At 40.3% G+C, this 18,797-nt stretch overlaps 1 protein-coding gene across 1 annotated transcript in view; it reads right to left on the bottom strand.

The window, feature by feature from the left end:
- PRPF6 (pre-mRNA processing factor 6) overlaps window positions 1-18,797 on the bottom strand; it is a 35,571-nt gene that overhangs the window by 14,616 nt on the left and 2,158 nt on the right. Inside the window, exons 2-15 of the mRNA XM_032766258.2 lie at window positions 18,392-18,557; window positions 17,435-17,553; window positions 16,636-16,714; window positions 15,500-15,676; window positions 13,746-13,901; window positions 11,751-11,845; window positions 10,624-10,780; window positions 10,206-10,368; window positions 6,926-7,044; window positions 6,010-6,228; window positions 4,212-4,334; window positions 3,162-3,283; window positions 1,783-1,921; window positions 614-733 (exon numbers count right to left, since the gene is read on the bottom strand). Of these exons, the coding sequence (XP_032622149.2) occupies window positions 614-733; window positions 1,783-1,921; window positions 3,162-3,283; window positions 4,212-4,334; window positions 6,010-6,228; window positions 6,926-7,044; window positions 10,206-10,368; window positions 10,624-10,780; window positions 11,751-11,845; window positions 13,746-13,901; window positions 15,500-15,676; window positions 16,636-16,714; window positions 17,435-17,553; window positions 18,392-18,557 (1,954 nt within the window). The remainder of the gene's footprint in view (window positions 1-613; window positions 734-1,782; window positions 1,922-3,161; window positions 3,284-4,211; window positions 4,335-6,009; window positions 6,229-6,925; window positions 7,045-10,205; window positions 10,369-10,623; window positions 10,781-11,750; window positions 11,846-13,745; window positions 13,902-15,499; window positions 15,677-16,635; window positions 16,715-17,434; window positions 17,554-18,391; window positions 18,558-18,797) is intronic.

The following is an 18,797-nucleotide window of genomic DNA, read 5'->3' as shown; positions in this document are numbered from 1 at the left end:
TAAATTAGTTTTGCTTTATTTTCCCCATTACGTAGACTAGATCTATTTTGTTTGAGGGGTAGGATGGGAGGGTGTTTTAAAATGGCCCAGCTGAAAATTGTCAAAATAACTTTTGATTATAAATAATATTGCTAGCTACAGCCTCTGTATTGACACACCAATGTAGTTTTATATGACAAACAAGAAGAGTCTGACCTTTGAGAGAACATGCCTGTACTAGGAACTCAAAAAAATATGCATTAGAAAGTCTTCCCTACAAATAGAATAGTTTCATTTTTAAAAGCGAGAAATTAAATGCAAGACATGCTTTACATAACATGACTATTACATAAACTGTCAGCTGTAACTGGGAATTTCTTGACTTTTGCCATCTGTGTAACAATCTAAAAGTTTTATTTGATCCTAGTCTTTTTTTCTCCATAATAATTTACTTCATGTTGCAAAGCGCTGGGGAAGCACTTTAACAAATCAGCCATGACCTTGCAAAAAACAAATAGCAGGATGCCATCTGGAAAGTCTCTGGGGCCATGAAAGTGAAGGAACTCCCTTTTCTTCCCTCCCCTCTCCCCCACACCAAAAGAAGACTATCGTTCCACCCATCACATGTTCTTACTCTGGCTGTGGGGGCACTGCTACGTGCTTTCGCCAGTAATCTCCTCGCTCTTTCGTATTCGTTGTTTTCAGACTCCAGCTTCACAGCAGCCAGCCAGATCTCTTCACTGTTGGGGTTGGCCTAGGAGAAGAGAGTGACAAATATATACTCTGATACATCAGAAGATTTAATGCTTTGTTTGGTTCAGATTTAAACTGTAATCAGGCCCTTGTCAATCTTAGGTCAAGCTCTTCCCAATCATCTATGGCCTTTTAAGGTTACACAGAGTTCTCCCAAACAGACCCACAATCCAAGGATCTACGCCAGTTTAGGAATTGGACATTTCATTTCTAAACTGCTCAGAAGAGTTGGTCCTTGAACATTCTTCTGAACCGTCAATTAAAGTAGTGAAAAGATTATGAAGCTGACGCAGGGACTGTTTTATTACCCTTGTAGACAGTGCTTGGCAAAATGAACCCTTGATCCCTGATTGGGGTCTGTAAGTGCTCCTGCAATACAAGTAACTTCAGGGCATTAATGCTGGGAAAGGTTCAGAGCTCTAAGAACAATTTAAAATTCCCAGAACCTAGTTGTGGAATCAAAATATCAGTCACCTCCAGTAAGAACAAGTCTCTGCTGTCGTTCAGTTTTACTACCACTCTGCTTTGGAGGCCCCACTCTCCTCATCATCAGCACTATGGAGCTTCTCACTCCTTTCAGTGTCTGGAGGATAACTTCCTTCATTTTGCAGTAGGCTGATTATACTGTTCCAGGCTACAGACAATTACAAGGGGCAAACAGGAGGGCACTGCACTATCTGTGGGTGTGATCCTGGTTCTGGAATTCAAACCTTTACGTTTCAATGAATGGAGGAAGTAGACTAATTCATCCAGAGGAACCTGCTGATAGAGGGGAGACTGCTAATTGGAGAAATTGGGCTGGGAGTGGCAATTTTGAAAGGGTTGCAGTCTACAGGGTTGCTTCCAGCCCGCATCTCTATTCTATCTGGGAAACAGAACCAAAAAGAAATGGGAGTTTTGCCATGTTGAAAGGCTAACTTTGCTGCTGCAGGAGCTCAGAGCTCTCTCTAGAAAGGACCTCATCATTTGCTTTGCTCTGTTCCATCCTGGCAGTAATTAATTTATGCATCTGCCATGTGCTCAAGTCTCTCAAATGATGACTACACCCACCTGGAAAGCCAGGGCCAAAATGCTTCTGGCTGCAGGCACATCTCCAGCCAGCCACTTCGATTTGGCTCCCATGAGCCACAGCACTTCTGCTTTAGGACAGTGAGCCACAGCTCTCTGCAAGAGAGCCTCCAGCGATTCCCTGAAATGAGAAAATGTGAGCGACGGTAACATGAAGGCACATCTATAAATCTGAACTGCCAGACCTTACTTCCACTATTACTGGATGTTATAAATAGTTATTGTTGCAAAGTCCAATGCTGTAAAACTTTGATAAATCATGTCATAAGGAGATGGGGGTGGGTTCTTTTCCCATGAAGTTTCTAAAATCAACTTCTGAAAAGGGCTCTACAAAAAGTGAATCATTGTTAAGACACCATCATGTGAAACAAGTGTTTATGGAGAGACTCTCATACAGCTTGTGTGTCTTGGAAAGTGCTGTTCAGCCGAACAATAAACCACACTAGATATGGTGGCAACTGTGGAAGAAGTCTTTTCAAGCATTATCAGTTGAAGTAGCCTGGATCACACTGATAAGAGGCTATGTTTTCAGTAGGGTAAAAATGTATTTTACAAGTGAAATGAGGGGGCTAAAAGTCAGTCACCACCAAGAAACTTGAAAGGCTACTGACAACAGTGGAGGACAAAAAAATCATGTTGAGAAAGTGCTCGAACATTACAAGCTAAGTCCCAGATCTCACCATCAATTACATCTGAGTAGTCTCATTGGCTTTAACGGGATTATTTGCAAGTGTGTCTGTAGGATTGCGGCCATAGGCCATTACAAGTTTAGCCCCTCTTCCAAGCTTTCTAAGGAGAAAATATTAGATGCATGTGACATAGCACGAGCTTTAAGATGCACTATCTGCAGTTCGGCTTTTCTTTTCTTTTCAAGCTTAAGTTCAAGAGTGATCTTAATCAGAACATTTATCTGATATAAATTAGTAACATTTTCAATTAAAACCTGACTGAGGGCCTCCCTACACAGATACTGGCTGACTGATGAACCAGAGTACCTAGAGAAGTTTAAATGAAACAAGTGACTTACCATCCTACTTTCCCACCATTTCTCGGATGTCCCATTCCCAAGAGGTTTAACATCACCTCCATATCCTTCCCACATACCAGGTAGCCCCATTCACCGAGAGGATTTTTAATGGCTTCACACGAGTAGTAGGTGCTGTCTACCACCATAAGAAATTAAACTCAGCTCTGCATACAATTCCAATGGGTTTTCACCAGCTCAGAGACTTTCTAAATCCTATTATTCAATAGTTTATGGTCAATTTATTAGCTTCTCTGCCTACACCAATCCCAACCCACACACTTTAGAACCGTAAGAACACCCTTTCGGTAGCGTGAGAATTATGCAGCATATGTACCTGGTTCCATGGTTCTTTTCAAAGTAGGCTGCTCGCAACCAAACACTTTTCTTGCTTGGGAAAACTTGTAAGGCATAAGCATAAATTGCCCGAGCACACTCTAGGGCATTGTGAGCAACACACTAGAGAAAAATGAAGGGAGGGGAGAAAATCCAAAGGAAGTCAGTACAGGGCCTAGAGATATAAAGTGCAGGCTAGAATGATGTACATAATCAATGGTGACACAGAGCTCAAGGTTTTACAAGAATTCCGGTGAGTGGTATTTACCAAGTACATATAATAGCAACAGGACAAACATCTGAATAGCAATCACTTAGCAGAAATTAAATTTATACTGGATTCGGAATAATGTTTTACTCTAAAGAAGATGCAATGGTGGGATTCTCACAAGCACCTAGGAGTCTCAGGAAAACGTATGCCATTGATTTTCAGTTGGGCTTGTGCTCTTAAATCATTTAGGTGATTTTTAAAATCCAATGTTTTTAAAATTGGTCCTATATGCTTGCATATGCACTGCTTACCTACAGAACTCACTGGTGAGCATGATTACATATGCACTCATGGTTTGTAGGCTCAATTCCAGGTCAACATATTGAAAATGTAGCTTTGGAAGTTTTATAAAAGTAATACTGGTAATTTAGTTGTCAGTGCATATTCAGTCTGTTCCAGATTGACAAAGAAATCCAGTTAGATTATGTAAACATTTGAGCTAGAATTTTCAAAGGAGCCTAAGGAAGTCTGCCACCTAATTCCCTTAGGCTCCTTTGAAAATTGCCACCTTGGCCTACAATATCTACTCATATTACAAAAACAACTGCAAAATTTCTGCGCAACTAGCAGTCTCTAGAACATCTCTAGAACAGGAAGGTTGCAGCAACTCAAAACTGAGAAGTGCTGACAGAACTCAGAGACAAGCTTGCAGAGACTGTTGGCATCTGGCCAGTAATATCAGCCCTTTATTTTCACAAAAAACAGATCTAACTTCCCAATTGTCAGTCCCTTTCCCCTACTATAATTAAAAGAAAACAGAAGGGTCCTAATCAGACATACACTATCTGCATCTTCCATCCAGGTATGTTTCCGATCTTCCTCTTCGATCCCAATCCCAATCACGGCTCGCATAATAGCCTGACATGTAGCCACACTCCCAGCTTTATCACACTCCTCAGCATCCTAGAGACAATAAGAACAACACTGAAACAATCTATTATTCCAGTGTGAAAAGCCAGCAAAGGAGATAGCACATTCTATTGCATCCTTTGAGCAGGAGACAGACAGACAAAGCATGACCTCTCCAGCCTGGAAGGGTCCCCTCTCTCCATTTCACTGATTCCCTTTGGACTGAGCCACCTGTGGATTTTTTCAAAACAAAATGCTGAAAACTATGAAGGGAAGTGGGGAGAGAGAGCATGAGAAGATAAGAAATGCTCCAAGAGACTGAGCCATGAAACCTAATAAAAATCCTGTGTGTGAAAACAAATACACGTATCAAGAATGGTGGCTCAACCTCAAAATTACTGAACTTCCTTTATGTTTGGCTTGATTCTCAAATCTCAATGTTTAAATAAAACCGTCGGCCACCACCAAGTTAAGAAACATTTGGCACATTTATCAGAATACAGAGGGGAAAAGGTTTGTTTTAATATACACAACTCAAAAAAGATTTTGTTGAAACCTGCAAAATAAATTCTACTTCTGACAGGATATCCAGCATGGAAAATTCCAGCACTACAGAAGTTTGAGAAAGGAGGACAGCAAGGTTTATAATGGAAGTTTAATTTCAACCCTTATTAGATTGGTTCCCATTGCTATAAATGAAGTTGTATCTGGTTTAAACGATAATGAAAATGGTAATTTTATAATTGAAAAATATAGTTTCCTAACTGATATTCTTTTGACTGGTGTGCCAATTGTGCAATGCAGATGTGAAGAAAAGCTCTGTGTAGCTCAAAAGCTTGTCTCTTTCACCAACAGAAGTTGATCCAATAAAATATATTACCTCACCCACCTTGTTTCAGTGCATATACGAGATTAACGTTAATAGGGGCAGGCTCAGACACTGCCTTACTTGAATTTTAATTTGCATTCAGAACAAGAACATATGAAAATACTTTGCTGCCTTCATGCACTCCACCAAGTGCTTTAGGCCAATAAAATATTTTATATGTTATTTTAAAATAATTTTCTGCCTTTTAAGTCCAACTTTTTAAACAGAAGGATTAGAACATTAAGCCAAGTGAGAGGTACATTGCAGAGCCTATTGCCAATCCAGGGGCTTTGCAGGCATCATTGTTACCCAAAACATTCAGATGTGGACACTAAACAAAATCACTCCACTACCTTTTGCTGTCCATATGCAATCAATTACACCCATTTTTTGTAATGTGTTGTCAGAAGAGGCCTCCTTTTGGTGAGTAGATGGCTTTTAAATCAATAAATCCAGGAGTTGGTAATATCCAAAAGCACAGCTTAAGGCTTGTGTCCCTAATGCCCCCATACAGCAGCTGCTTGAAGTAGCACAGTTTAAAAAAAAAAAAAAAAAAAAAGAAGAAGATGTCAATCTGACTACAGTAAAGTACGTTCTCCAGCTAGATTGCAGGTTACTCCCAGATATACCACTTAATCACGGCACTAGTCTGGTTCCTTCCAGCTCACATAGTTACTGATCAGAAGTGACTCAGACATGGGAGACTGGTTGATAAAACGATATCAGAAATGTTAAGTTCCATATTATTTTGCATCAGTGGGCTTCAGAGCGGGAAGAGAATGACCAATCTGAAACATATGACTGTAGTCCAATACTAGCATGCATAGAAGGGTTTTTTAAAAAGGGAACACACACAAGTACCTGGATCCACTGCTCCCTGTTGATTTCTACCCCATTTGCCCGGAGGGACGTGATAGCTCTGTCAATGATTTTCTCCACCATCTGAGTGTTTCCATTGGCTTCCTCCAGTTTGGCAGCAGTTATCCAAATGTGACGGTCTGTTGGAATGTTCTCACGGGCTTTGTTTAAGACTTTGCGAGCATTCTCATAAGTCTCCAGCCTTGCCAAAGCAAGCCATAGCTGGACAGCAAAAAGTTAGATGTTAAAACAAGGAGACAACAACACTTCATACAGCAGTATCTGCCCAGTCAACAGGAGAGAGATAAGGCTTTGCACCATGCAGATATATACTCTTTGGTAGACTTTGCCCATCTCACACTATAAGTAGGCTGCAAGATGCCAATATATAAGTAGTAAAATAATCAGTTTACCACTGGCCTTGAAAATTCAATACCTTTTATTCCAAATGTGTGAATATGTTGTCTGTTGGAATTCTGCAGTAATATTTTCTGTTGTGTTGTCAGTTGGATTTATAGCTCAATATATGGTTCAACGTTTTTAAAGTGAATAAAACAGTGCCTAAGTAGTGTGTGTATGTTTGTGCAATTATCATAAATGCATGTGCAAATTAAGTAACCATGCAAGCAAATATGCCTAACTAGCCATTTATGGGTACAATTACTCAATTTACATGTACAATTACAGTAACAAGTACACAACAAAATGACGTGTAAAAACATGCTGAAAACCATCACCTGAGGCATGCAAATTAACCCAGAAAGATACTGCCAAACTGTCTTGCTGGTCAGTTAAAACGCCTGGTAAATCTGCACACATTGCACTTTACTGTCAATTTTGCTTTTCAAACCTTGTAAACATCAGACCCTTTCTATAGGAATATCCTTAACCTGAAGCAGAGAGAAATTTGATGACTTACTTCCACGCTGGTTGGGCAACATTCCACTGCTCGGCTCAGCATTATCCTAGCATCTTCAGGTTCTTCTAACTCCACTGCTGCCTTCCACAAACGTACTGAGTTCGGAACATGCTCAAGGGCTAGAAAGGTGAAATAATAATATGAATCTTGGTAAAGAAGGCTTTTACAAGAGAGAGAATGCTGTACTACCAATAATCACTTCTGCAAACATAACTATCCCTTTTCTTTCATTGAGGAAGTCTTAAAAAAAAAAAAATTAAAACAGTTTTGCTCACTGAAAAATAAAAGTGAAGTTGGAGAGAGAGAAAAAGTACTGTTTGTCCAAACCAGAAGGTCCTCTTGTTTCTCTTCAGCCAGTACAAGATGGAAGAATTGGAGCAAAATAAAATTCCACAGGCTGCAAAAGTCTTAACTGGTAATATCTGTGTTAACTCTTTCAGAAACTGCTTCAACAGTTGTCAGAACACAAAAATCAGGAAAGCAAAGAAGCTATAAAAGCACTGTTTCCCCAATCCAAGCCAAACAAAAGTGATTTTCAGACAACTGTTGTGCAAGTTAAAGGCTTTTCCACTTAATCTTGACTGTGCCCAGTTTGAGATTTTAGAGCTGTTAGATATTACAGGTCTAAGTAGCGTTGAAATCAATTTTAGAACATTATAAATGTTTTAGCTCCTTAGGACAGGCATTTTGTTACTGCATCTTTCACTCGGGTATAAAAACAAGCATATAGGGATTAATTCTCACAAAAATGGATATGACAGAGGGTGTTCTTTTATTATTAGAAGCAACACCAAAAGATTACAACAGAATATTTCTCTACTTTTCAGGTGTTTTTTGTCTGATGCACTTCGTGTACATTCAGTTTCATTGTTTTACCTATCTGGTTAGTCTGTGCTTATATGGGAATGTTATAGCAACAGGGAAGAGAAACATTTTTAAAACAGGAAAATGTGATTGTAAAACCACAAAAAAAAAAGAAAGATGATTCCAAGGAAAGTGTAACATCTGAAATTACTTTTAAAACCTCAGTTTTTGAAGTTGAGCAGGTTTCAAGTTAATGGTGTCCCTTTAATTGTTCCAACAAAGGACCAGGAAAGACAGATTGTTATCCTGAGATTCTCTCAGACTCAAAACCAGAAGGAAATACATACAGAAAATATGTTATTCTGACTAGCTGGATGTTAACTGTTCTTCATTAAGTTTATAGTGGCAGGAGCTTTTCTTAAAGCATTCTAAATGAGTAATGTTAGCCTTTGACAGCTTTAAGTGCTACTCGGCAGGAAAGAGCATGTCTTCACAGACACAGCATTAATTTCTACACCTCAAAATGGATTCCAGCACTCAGTTTGCTGCCTCACTAGAGAGGATAAAAGCATTAGAAGCTCTAGAGTGTTTGCTGGGTGATAGGAGCATACAACCCACAGAAACAAAAGAGAAGCACATTCCAGGATCATATTTCAGTGCTGCTACTTGGCACTTAGCCCTGATAATTTTCTGGTAAATACTGGTTAACATTGCAAGTCCTCACATGATTCCTGGTCCAAATGCCTCCAGGCCTCAGTTTTGTGCTGTACCATAGGAAGCAGTAGCCTAGGAACATCATGAAGCTGATAGTAACATGTGGAAATTAGAAGTAGCATGATAAATTTATATTCTTTTCCACCAACATAAACAGCTATACACCAAACTTTTTACCAGATAATATTCTGAACTGAAAACTGCCCACAGAACATACAATATCTCTAATAATTTAAACATCAGATGGAAAAAATTACTTTTGTACTTAACATGCTGTAAATCATCATTATAATCCAGCTCACAAGTCACATCCAGAAATCTATCACTTTCTCATATGACTAACATCTGTTTTTCTATTTAATACTTATTGCAACTTTTATAGGCACACACAGTTTAATAGCAGCAGCTGTGCTTAGCATCACATTGCAGAATTCTTTTGCCGTATCTAACCCATAATTAAAAAGCCACACATAAAATAAATATCTGAACTCTTGCAAGTTTCAGAACAACAACTGAAGCTGAAGTGCAAATCTTTTATTCAAATGTTGGCAAGTACAACACAAGTGTCATTTCATCACAGATAACCAAGTTGCAACAGTCAGATAGGAGACAATTTACTTCCCTTGTTCCTAATCCTTGCCGTAATCATACTAAATGCTATGCAATCATTTAATACTGTGGATTGATGCATATTAAAGACATTAAATCCTAATCCTTATCCTTTTCCCTAGACACCTAGAAAACTACAGTAACTCCAAGTGTTTATTACAGAATTAAAATGCTAGGATTCAGCAACTTGACAAGGAGGTAATTTTAATCTCTTCTGAAATGGGACTGGCACACTGACTTCAAGCAGCCAAAGAATTAATGCTGCGGTGCCATGGGCAAGACCTCTAATTTCAGCACACCAGGATAAATCAGTCATGAGAGAGAAGTGCCACCCATGCTGTTGTGTGCTAGTTAATGAATAGGCATTATGAGTTTGAAGAAGGCAGTACACTTCAGATGGCCGACAGCTGTGATGGCAACAGCATAAAAGATGCAAGCGTATGAGTAAATAATGTAGAGAAAAACTATTTGTCATAGGAACATAGGAATTTCCATACTGGAGATCTATCCAATCCAGTCTCCTGGATCCTCTCCTTCAGAGAAAAGTACAATACCCCACCACTTGTAAACCCCCAATACTTAGGCTAGGTCTACATGGGGGGGGGGGGGGGGGGTTGGAGGTCAACCTGAGATACGCAACTTCACCTATGCGAATAGTGTACCTGAAGTTGGCGTTTCTTACGTCAATTTACCTGGCTGTGAAGACAGCAGCGAGTCGACCACTGCCGCTCCCTTGTCGACTCCAGAACTCCAGCTTGGTGAGAGGCGGAAGCGGAGTCGACAGGGGAACAATCAGGGATTGATCATGACCCACCAATCTGGTGGGTAGTGTAGACGTACCCTTAGAGACTGGCTTAAGTCCTGAAGCACAAGGTTTAATATCCTTTCCAAATTTTTTGTTGTCAAAACTATAACTCTATATCCAATCCCATTTTGATCCTGTTAAGTTCTTAGCCTCAACAAGTTCCTGTAGGAATGATTTCCTCAGTTTAATCACACATAGTGTGAAAGAATATGTTCTTGCTGACGACAAGAACAACAACATTTAAAACCCCAGGCCATGCCCTAAAGAGTTTATGTTCAACTATTTTTTTAGAAGAACGCTTGCAGGAAATTGAAGGGTTAGTTGTTATAACCCTGTAGAAGGTCTCACCTTTCCTAAGGACACGTTTCTTTGCTCGTATATCCGTCTCCAGTTCTGCTGCTCTGATATAAATCCGGACAGACTGTGGAAGGTGGCGGACTGCCTGGGCCACCACAGCCTTAGCCGTATCTCCAGGCTGCAGCCGGGCAGCTTCTAACCAAACATCTTCACTCTGTGGGTCAGCAAACAGTGAAATTGACACCCTTTCCATCAGAGCAAACAGTGGCAAAAGTCCCATAACAAGCTTAAACTAGAGCTTTTGGATAAACACTGTTCCAGCTCCTCTGATATGTTACAGGAGAGGTTATACAGTATTAATCTATACTGAGAAGCTCAACGGAGGAAAATATGCTTTTAGTAAGAGAACTGGCCACACTCTTTTCACAAATTTTTGCAATAATCAACAGGGAGGCAAAACAATTCTTACCTTGGGGCACATTTCTGTCCCCTTCATGATGAGGTTTCGAGCTACTTGCAGTTTGCCAGTGACCTCTTCCAGTCGGGCTGAAGCTATCCAAGCTGGTGGATGATGAGGGTTAGTCTCCCGCACAGACTTCAGAAGTAAACGAGCTTTCTTGATGTCACTGGTAAAGGTGAAAATACAAACAACAAAGTTTTTAGTAAGCTAAGGAACAGTTCTCCTTCACCAACAAGCTCCCCACACCCAGTTCCTCACAATCACACTCAGATGCACATTAACTCGGACGTCAGACATTTTTAGATAATACATTATATACTACCACTATGGAGAATATATTTTAATGTAACTGAGGTCAATATGAAGGTTGTGTATATTTAAGTGACATTTTGAGGAGCTGCATGTGTGCACTGTGGATTGTTGCATGCTGAAAGTAAAAGCTTGTTGTGGAATTGACAAGTGTGTAAGCATTTGTGGCTATTAAGGCTTAGGACATTTAAGGCAAAGGAGCTGAGGTTCTTGCACATGTAAATGTTGGTTTCACTTGGCAACTTCCTGAATTTTTAGTGCTGACACTCAGAAAATGGACTTATGCTACCTTAATTCTAAGTAAGTCTTTTTAAATGACTAAATACAGATGTGAGAGAGGACTGGGCTACAGGTATTTTCACAAAGTCACCAGGCCAAATCGAGGTCAGTATTAACTAAGGGCAGTCACTGATCAGCAGCATGCGTGAAATGTATTTGGTTATTTCCTAGCAGATAGGTAACTGCATCACAAAGCCGCCAGCGCATCTGGCATGCTTGTTGGCAATCTACACAAAAACTGAATGTGTAAAGAAACTGTACTCCCTCAGTCACAGAGACAGCTCATCCAGGCCCAGAATCTAGGAACGCTGGTGAGGGAGAACTTGCAGAATCTGGCCTATGGTATGTCAGTAGTCTCCAATGCCATCAATCTAGCAATTTTCACAAATACAACATATTAGTAAAGATGAGTGGAATCCTTCAGACATGTACAAAGGTCACCTGGAAGCCATTCTGGCCAGATACATTAGAAATATAAACTTCTATTTACATGCAGAAGAGTCAACCATTAATAAATGCCAAACCAATTCACCCCAAACTAGACTTACTTGATATCTCCTCCATGTGTAGGTATCATAGAATTCAAGTCTGTCAGATATCCCTTCGGGTCCACCACAGTTTGGCCACTCACAGAGTCAGACACCTGGGAAGGTAAATCCAAAGCTGCTGAAATTACCAATCAGAGCACTACAGTTTTGGCAATGAAAAATATATTAAGAGTGAAAAAAAACAAAAACTGTTTTCTCTTAACTTACATGGTCATCTGGTATGAAAACCAAAATGGAGTAAACTGGAAAACTTTGCTTATACTCAGTTTTTTGATTGTTTTTCTAAAACAAATGACAATGCAGAGCACCTTTCCTATACAACATATCCCAAAATGATTTACACAATTAAGCCACGTTATCAGAGTTTAAGAAAACGGAGCAGGAAATTAAGAGGCTTAATCAAAAGGAGAAAAATGTTTGCAAATGAGATTAGAAATTAAAGAGAAAGTTACTGAGGTAAAAAGATCCAAAAAGGGTGTTCCAAACGGCAGCTGCTGAGGAGACAGCTTCTATACCAACACTAGTAACTTTGTAAAGGAGCAGGGAGGGGAGGACTGAGTAGAGAAGAAAAATATCTGTGAAGCAGGATGGAGGATGCTTTTTAGCTAGAACCTGTTACAATCAGAAAATACCTCTTTATATGTGAAAAAGCAGGCAGAATTAGCCTGTACGTGCTGACTTACAAAAAAATCCCATTAATTTCTTCAGTGAGCTGATCACATTAGACATTAAGACCTTCAGTTTGGAGATGTTAAGGGCATCTGACATCACCTGTCCTACTGACTGGGTTTTAGGCAAGAGAATTGTCAAAGACACGAGAACTTGCTGCAGGTACCAACAACGCTGACAGTCATGAACTGTCTATGAACTGTCATTTGTTAATATTACATACACTCAAATTTTATGTTTTAAAAAGTTGGCAAACACATAAGAACTGTTGATTTTACAAGCAATGGCACTGGTACCAACTTGCAGTTAAAGATAACATGAAGCTGGCTTGCTTAAGGAAATCCCCGAAAGGATTAACTAAGGAATTTAGTTGAAGAGTAAAGTAACAATTAAATATTTGATTTTCTGGGGAGAAGGGACAATCAGAGAAAGAAAAAAGATTTTGTAATATTGTCTACAGAAACATCCCCAGGAGTATGTCTCTAACGGGCATTTGCCTTTAATGTAGCTATTCATTCAACATTCTATGACTTATGTAAAAACAAAATCTGTGTATGTATTCAGTCATAGCTGATGTTAATGACATGGTGCATTTTTTACTTCTGTGACAGCACTGCAGAACTAACACAGATATAGGAAAGGAATACCGATTCTGCTCTCTCACCTGAATCAACAGAACTGTTAGTTAAGTTCCAAACATCTGGCCATATTTTGCCTTTAGTTATACTGAGCAATCCCTCTCAGATCATAGGTTGGACAAGCAGAACAAAGGGTGCAATTTAGCCTGACAAATCTTTAATATTTGCAAACATACACCACAGAGTCAAAAAGCACACAGCTTGACTTTCAGATCCCATGGGAGAGTGTAGTGCTGGTGGTTAGAAAGGCCATCTTTTCACTTCTGAACCAGAATGAAATTTGCTTTTGAAAACACTGAAATAAATATAGAACTCGATGATACCATTTCAGAAAAAGTGTTGTGTACTGAATGGTTCACTAATTAAGATAAGAGGAACAACCATCGCACCAAACTAAAAATGGACTCTTTAGGTCTGATGTCCATCTCTGCCATGACTGGCAAGCTCAACTCCTCTGTGATGGTCCAAAATGCACTGACCCATCTCCCAGAGAATTCCTCTGGAACAGGCCTGTAGCTAAGGGCTGTAGGGTATTCTTTTAATTCTTACTGCTGTGCTTTTCAATAGTTTTTTCACTATTTAATATCCAAAGAGAATAAAACAAATAGTTTTGCAAAACCAGGCTTCGCTACAAAACAGGTACACCTCAGGTACACCTTTCAGGGTCATTGTGTTCCTGTGGCCTTACCTGGCTCAGTCTCATATCCATCAAGGTATTCCTGGCCTGCCCAATCTTCCTCATATCCAGTTCACCTGTCCCAGGTGTCATTAGCCCTGGTGTCATTCCTCCTGGATACGGAGTGTTCAAACCCCCTGGATACGGAGTGTTCAGACCTCCAAATTGCTGCCAAAAAGTGAGATACGTTATTAAGGTTTATGCTGGGATTTTCAACAGAACTCAAGGGAGTTAGATGCTCAGTGCCTATTGGAGTTCCAATAGGTGCTAGATCAGGGGTGGGGAAACTACAGCCCGTGGGCCACTTCCGGTCCATCAGATGTTTTTATTCGGCCCTCGAGCTCACATCGGTGAGCAGGGTTGGGGGATTGCCTCACTCCACTGCCTGGCACTCCCCAGCCCCTGACTCACAATTCCACTGATGAGCACCATCTTCTGGCACACAGAGCCACATTGAGCAGGCGCAACTTCACTGTGCTGTTTCCAGGATTGGAAATCCACCCCTACGCAGCAGCTCCCCCCCACACCCATGCAGCAGCAAGCCCAATCCCCTCCCGGTCTCCTACGGTCCCACCCTCAAGAGCTTCGAAACCACCCAGGGGCCACATCTTTCCCAACTAGGGTGCCTCTGCCTGTGACCGTGCCAGGGATGACAGCCTTCGTGTCACTGCCAGCAGGACTCCTAGGAGTCCCCAGTATCACCCTGTAGAGCCCCCCTCCCCAAACATTGGTAACATCCCTTATAGAGCCCCGCCAAGTACACCCCATAGAGTCCCTTTCCCCCAACGGGCATTCATGGCCCACCATACAATTTCCATGCCCAGGTGCAGCCCTCAGGCCAGAATGTTTGCCCACCCCTGTGACAGATGTTTGAGTTTGAAAATCTTCCCCAGAGTATTGCCAGTACAAGCTGAACAATTGCCTCCCAAGTCACAGTATGAACAGTGGTTCTTATACTGGGAGTTGAATAACTTCCTATGGCTCATCAAGTGGTACTATTCAACAATAAAACATGAGAATAGGTATGTTCTCAGATTTATTTCATTAAGAAGTGTCAAAAAACGATCATGACAATATTAACTGAAAGAATATTAGCAATAAAGTCATATAACCATTTGGTGTCAATTTAAGTCCAATAAGTTTTCTCTTCTATCAGCCAATCGCAGTACTCTGCACTCATTTAAACAATTAATAATGATCCAAAAAACTTCAACGACTGACCTGTCAACTGAAAGGGAAATGTCTTAATTCTAGAAGAAACTGAATACATCAGCCACCAGGGGAAGTTAGATTCCACTTCGTGTTACATATTTGGAAAAGTTTCAGTCAATAAGAAATACGTTGGTTCATTGACCAAAATTAACTATGGACATTCCTTAGCCAAATGGAGCTAAAACAAAAGGGTTTTTAGAATCTTCTATTGTTAAAACAAAAGGCTGTCTGATCACTGTTGCTCAGATTCTGCTCAGTTCAGAGTTTGCTGAATAAAACAGAAGTTCCCAGTAAGCCTGGGACTGCAACACACAGTGACCTCTTCTAAGGCTCTTATACTAACGAGGTCTTTCCATATGCTATTCACTTAAGAAAGGGTTAAGCCTTGTGCCTTTGTCTTTATTTTCAATGGAACTGCAGGATATGTTCTAGGCTAAGAATAAGGCACATTTCACAGCAAGTGCTTGTCTCTAGCTACTATTAAACATTTTCTCCAATTTACCATGGGTAAAGTGGTAACCTCTCCATGTTTGTTTGTTTGTTTTCATGCTCACCGTTTGCCGGGGGTCCACAGAAGTGTGATTCTCCCCAGTCTGTAAGTGTTTAGCAAAGAAACTATCAGGAACAGGAGTCAGTTTCTCATAACGTGGGTTCCTCTGACGTTTGTTCCTAGCATCACCAACTTCTGGAATACTCAGCCACTCTTCCTCTGTGACTTCCGCTAGCTTCCTCTATACAAACAAAAACTGTCATTACTGATTTTAGAAAACTTTGTTTTTAAAATTTACAATTTTTAGTGGACTATCAATCTGTTGGTTTCAGAGAATTCAGGATCAGTTGGGTCCCATTTTGAAATAAAAGGTCAACACTAAAGAATTTCAGTGCACACGGGAGCTGTATACTTTTAATAGGAACCCACCTTGTACAGACTGGGATCTTGACCTGATATTTTTATATTTTTGCCTTGTTAATTGGTAGCAATTGTTTTTAAATTTTAACAGGGTATTATGAATATGTAGTTTAATCTGACTAATTGCATATCAGTTATGTCAATCATGGACATTTTAAAAAAGCAGAATTGCGACATAGCTTCTCAGCTGGGTGACCAGATTAACCAACTCTCAGGGTTCAGGGCTTGTTTACACTTGTGGAGCCAAGAAGATCTGATACCAAAATGTGTGTATATTTCAATACCCTAATATGCCCATTTGGCAGAGAGGAAGGAATTGCAATGACCACATACACCTACAACTAAATGGCTGGTAAATATTTAATCCTACCAGTCCTGAGAGTACACACACACAAACTACCAATCATCATGATTTACTCTTAACAGCATATATCAACAATACTTTGGTTTAAATAAATACTGACCAGAAAAAACACAACACAACAACCTGTGTCCCCAGTCCAAAACCATTTGCTGAAAATCATACTACAATACTTAAGACATTATCAGCCCAAAATTGGTTTCTGCATCACTAGCTACTACTTTCATACCTGTTCTTGTCTATTATTCAGTGGAAATCAGTTCTAGTCTGAAGGCAGGGGACATGCATAACATTCTTAAGTTCCCATACAGAAAATACTATAGAATAGGAACTGTGTAAATAAATGCCCAAAGTCATGTCCATCTCTTCACTCTTAAAATTGGTTATTTTCTTCATGTGTAGGACAGTTATCGCCTTACTTTTAAATCTGAGAACTGCTGCTGAATTTTGGGACGTTCCATACGGTACTTTTCAATCTCCTCTTTCTCCCGCTGTTCTCTAGAAAATAAAGAGTGCTCAAGTCAAGCTCACAGAAACACTAAATCCAGTACCACTATTATAGAAGAAACCAGTTTGGTCAGAGCTCTTAAGGCATAAGCCTATATCAGAGAACAGTTAACTTCAACTTGCTATATGCAGTATATGTATTTATCTATTTACAGAAGAATATTAAATATCTAGTCAAATAAGGCATATTTCAGGATCCTCAAGCAATAATACTATAGAATAAAAATTGAACTTTGCATCCACTTTTAGTCTTAATCCCCAGCGCCCTACGGATTTGATCAAATACTCTCTTTTTAGTAATATTTGTTAACAAACATACAAAATATCCAGATTAGAAGACTTCTCTAACAATAGCTCACTTGTTGTGTGATGAATTTAAGTTCAATTATATTAGTTTTGGATTAGCATCTCTCTAAATCACCAAACCTCAGCCACTTCAACCATACATAAGAAAAGCTAGTCATTATTAACATCTGTTCAAGGTGTCATGCAAAAAGCCAAGCACTTCTGAAAATCAGACCCAGCATCTCTTACATTGGTTATCCAAAATCAATGGCGGCATTTGAAAATTTTGCCTTTTAGAGATTTGCCCAAGAACACAGATTGAGACAGTGGAAGAGCTGGAAACAGAAGTCACAAGTTCTGACTCCCAGACTCACTCCCCACTAAAATCAGCAAATAATGCCTCTCTTGACAGTGCAATAATTATACCTTCTCTCTTTTCTGCGTTCATCCATTCTCTTATCCAAAGCTGCATAAATAGCATCAGCTTCCTCGTCGTCTTTTTCATATGGACCACTTGAGAACAGGCTCCCAGCATAGCCGTTAAACTGAGAATTTTTAAAACAGTAACTTCAGTTTAAAGATGCTATTATATATCTAGCACAGTTATCAACATCATTTGGGATAAGGAAAAGACCTCAGCAAGCCGCTTCTAATAAGAGCATCCAACTAACAAAACCCTAAATAAAAGAAACTCTTCCCTTGCCCATACCAGTAAACAAAAATTCCCATAAGGTAAAACCATTTCCTTCAACTCAAGAGACTACACAGTCCAAATAAAGACAATGACACGTCAAAGGGCAACAGAGCTTATATTTCACTTCTGGAGGCAGATGAAAGATGCATCCCACAAAGTACTGAGACTAATGTTTTATTCAGAGATCCCTCCCAAGGTACTCAGGGCATGGTATGGACCATTAAACCATAATATACAAACATCAAAACAAAAACCACAAAACACGCTGTGGCTTCCATACAAACAAAACGTAGTGTTATGTGACTCTACAAGGAACTCTGCCCTTGCCTCCTCTACTGGAGACCTGCCATGATGAAGGGGTTTGGTTAGTGTAGGGGTCCCCAACGCGGTGTGCGCTGGAGCATCCGCCAAAATGCCGCCGAATTTCTGCGGTGACGCCTCTCGACGGCGCTGCTTGCCGCCGACAAGCGATGTCATTGAGAGGCGTTGCCTCCGAAATGCCGCAGAAATTCGGCAGCATTTCAGCAGATGCACCGCCGCCGCCATGGCCCTTCATCTGGCACCCGCCAGACGAATAGGTTGGGGACCACTGGGTTAGTGTGTGTGCGCAGGGGTAGAGGGTAGCAGAATTACAGACACCTCCCTCAGCCAGGAGGAAAAAGCTAACAGGAATGCTACAGCTGCATCACCTCATCATAATTGGTGTCATTCAGATCTTCATCATCATCATCAGCCTGGTTTTTCTTCATCTGGTCCCCAACAGTTCTCTTCCCTGGCGGAGCATGACGATCATCCACTGGGTCATTGGCATCTCGAGCTGGGCCAATATCAGAACGGGTGGTAAAACCCGTGGCACTATATTGAGAGACCAGTAGCCACCATTTAGCCTGTAACAATAGTGCTACAATATACAGATGTTTTAATCACCCTGACAGTTAGGCATTACAAATCTTAGAATCATAGTACTGGAAGGGCCTCAAGAGGTAATCTAGTCCAGTCTCCTGCACTCATGACAGGACTAAGTATTATCTAGACTATCCCTGACAGGTGTTTGTCTAACCTGCGCTTAAAAATCTCCAGTGATGGAGATTCCAC

The sequence above is a fragment of the Chelonoidis abingdonii genome, chromosome 14, assembly GCF_003597395.2.
Source record: "Chelonoidis abingdonii isolate Lonesome George chromosome 14, CheloAbing_2.0, whole genome shotgun sequence".
NCBI classification, from domain to species: Eukaryota; Metazoa; Chordata; order Testudines; family Testudinidae; genus Chelonoidis; species Chelonoidis abingdonii.
The sequence above is the reverse complement of the archived record's forward strand: the minus strand, read 5'-3'. Positions and strand labels throughout refer to the sequence as shown.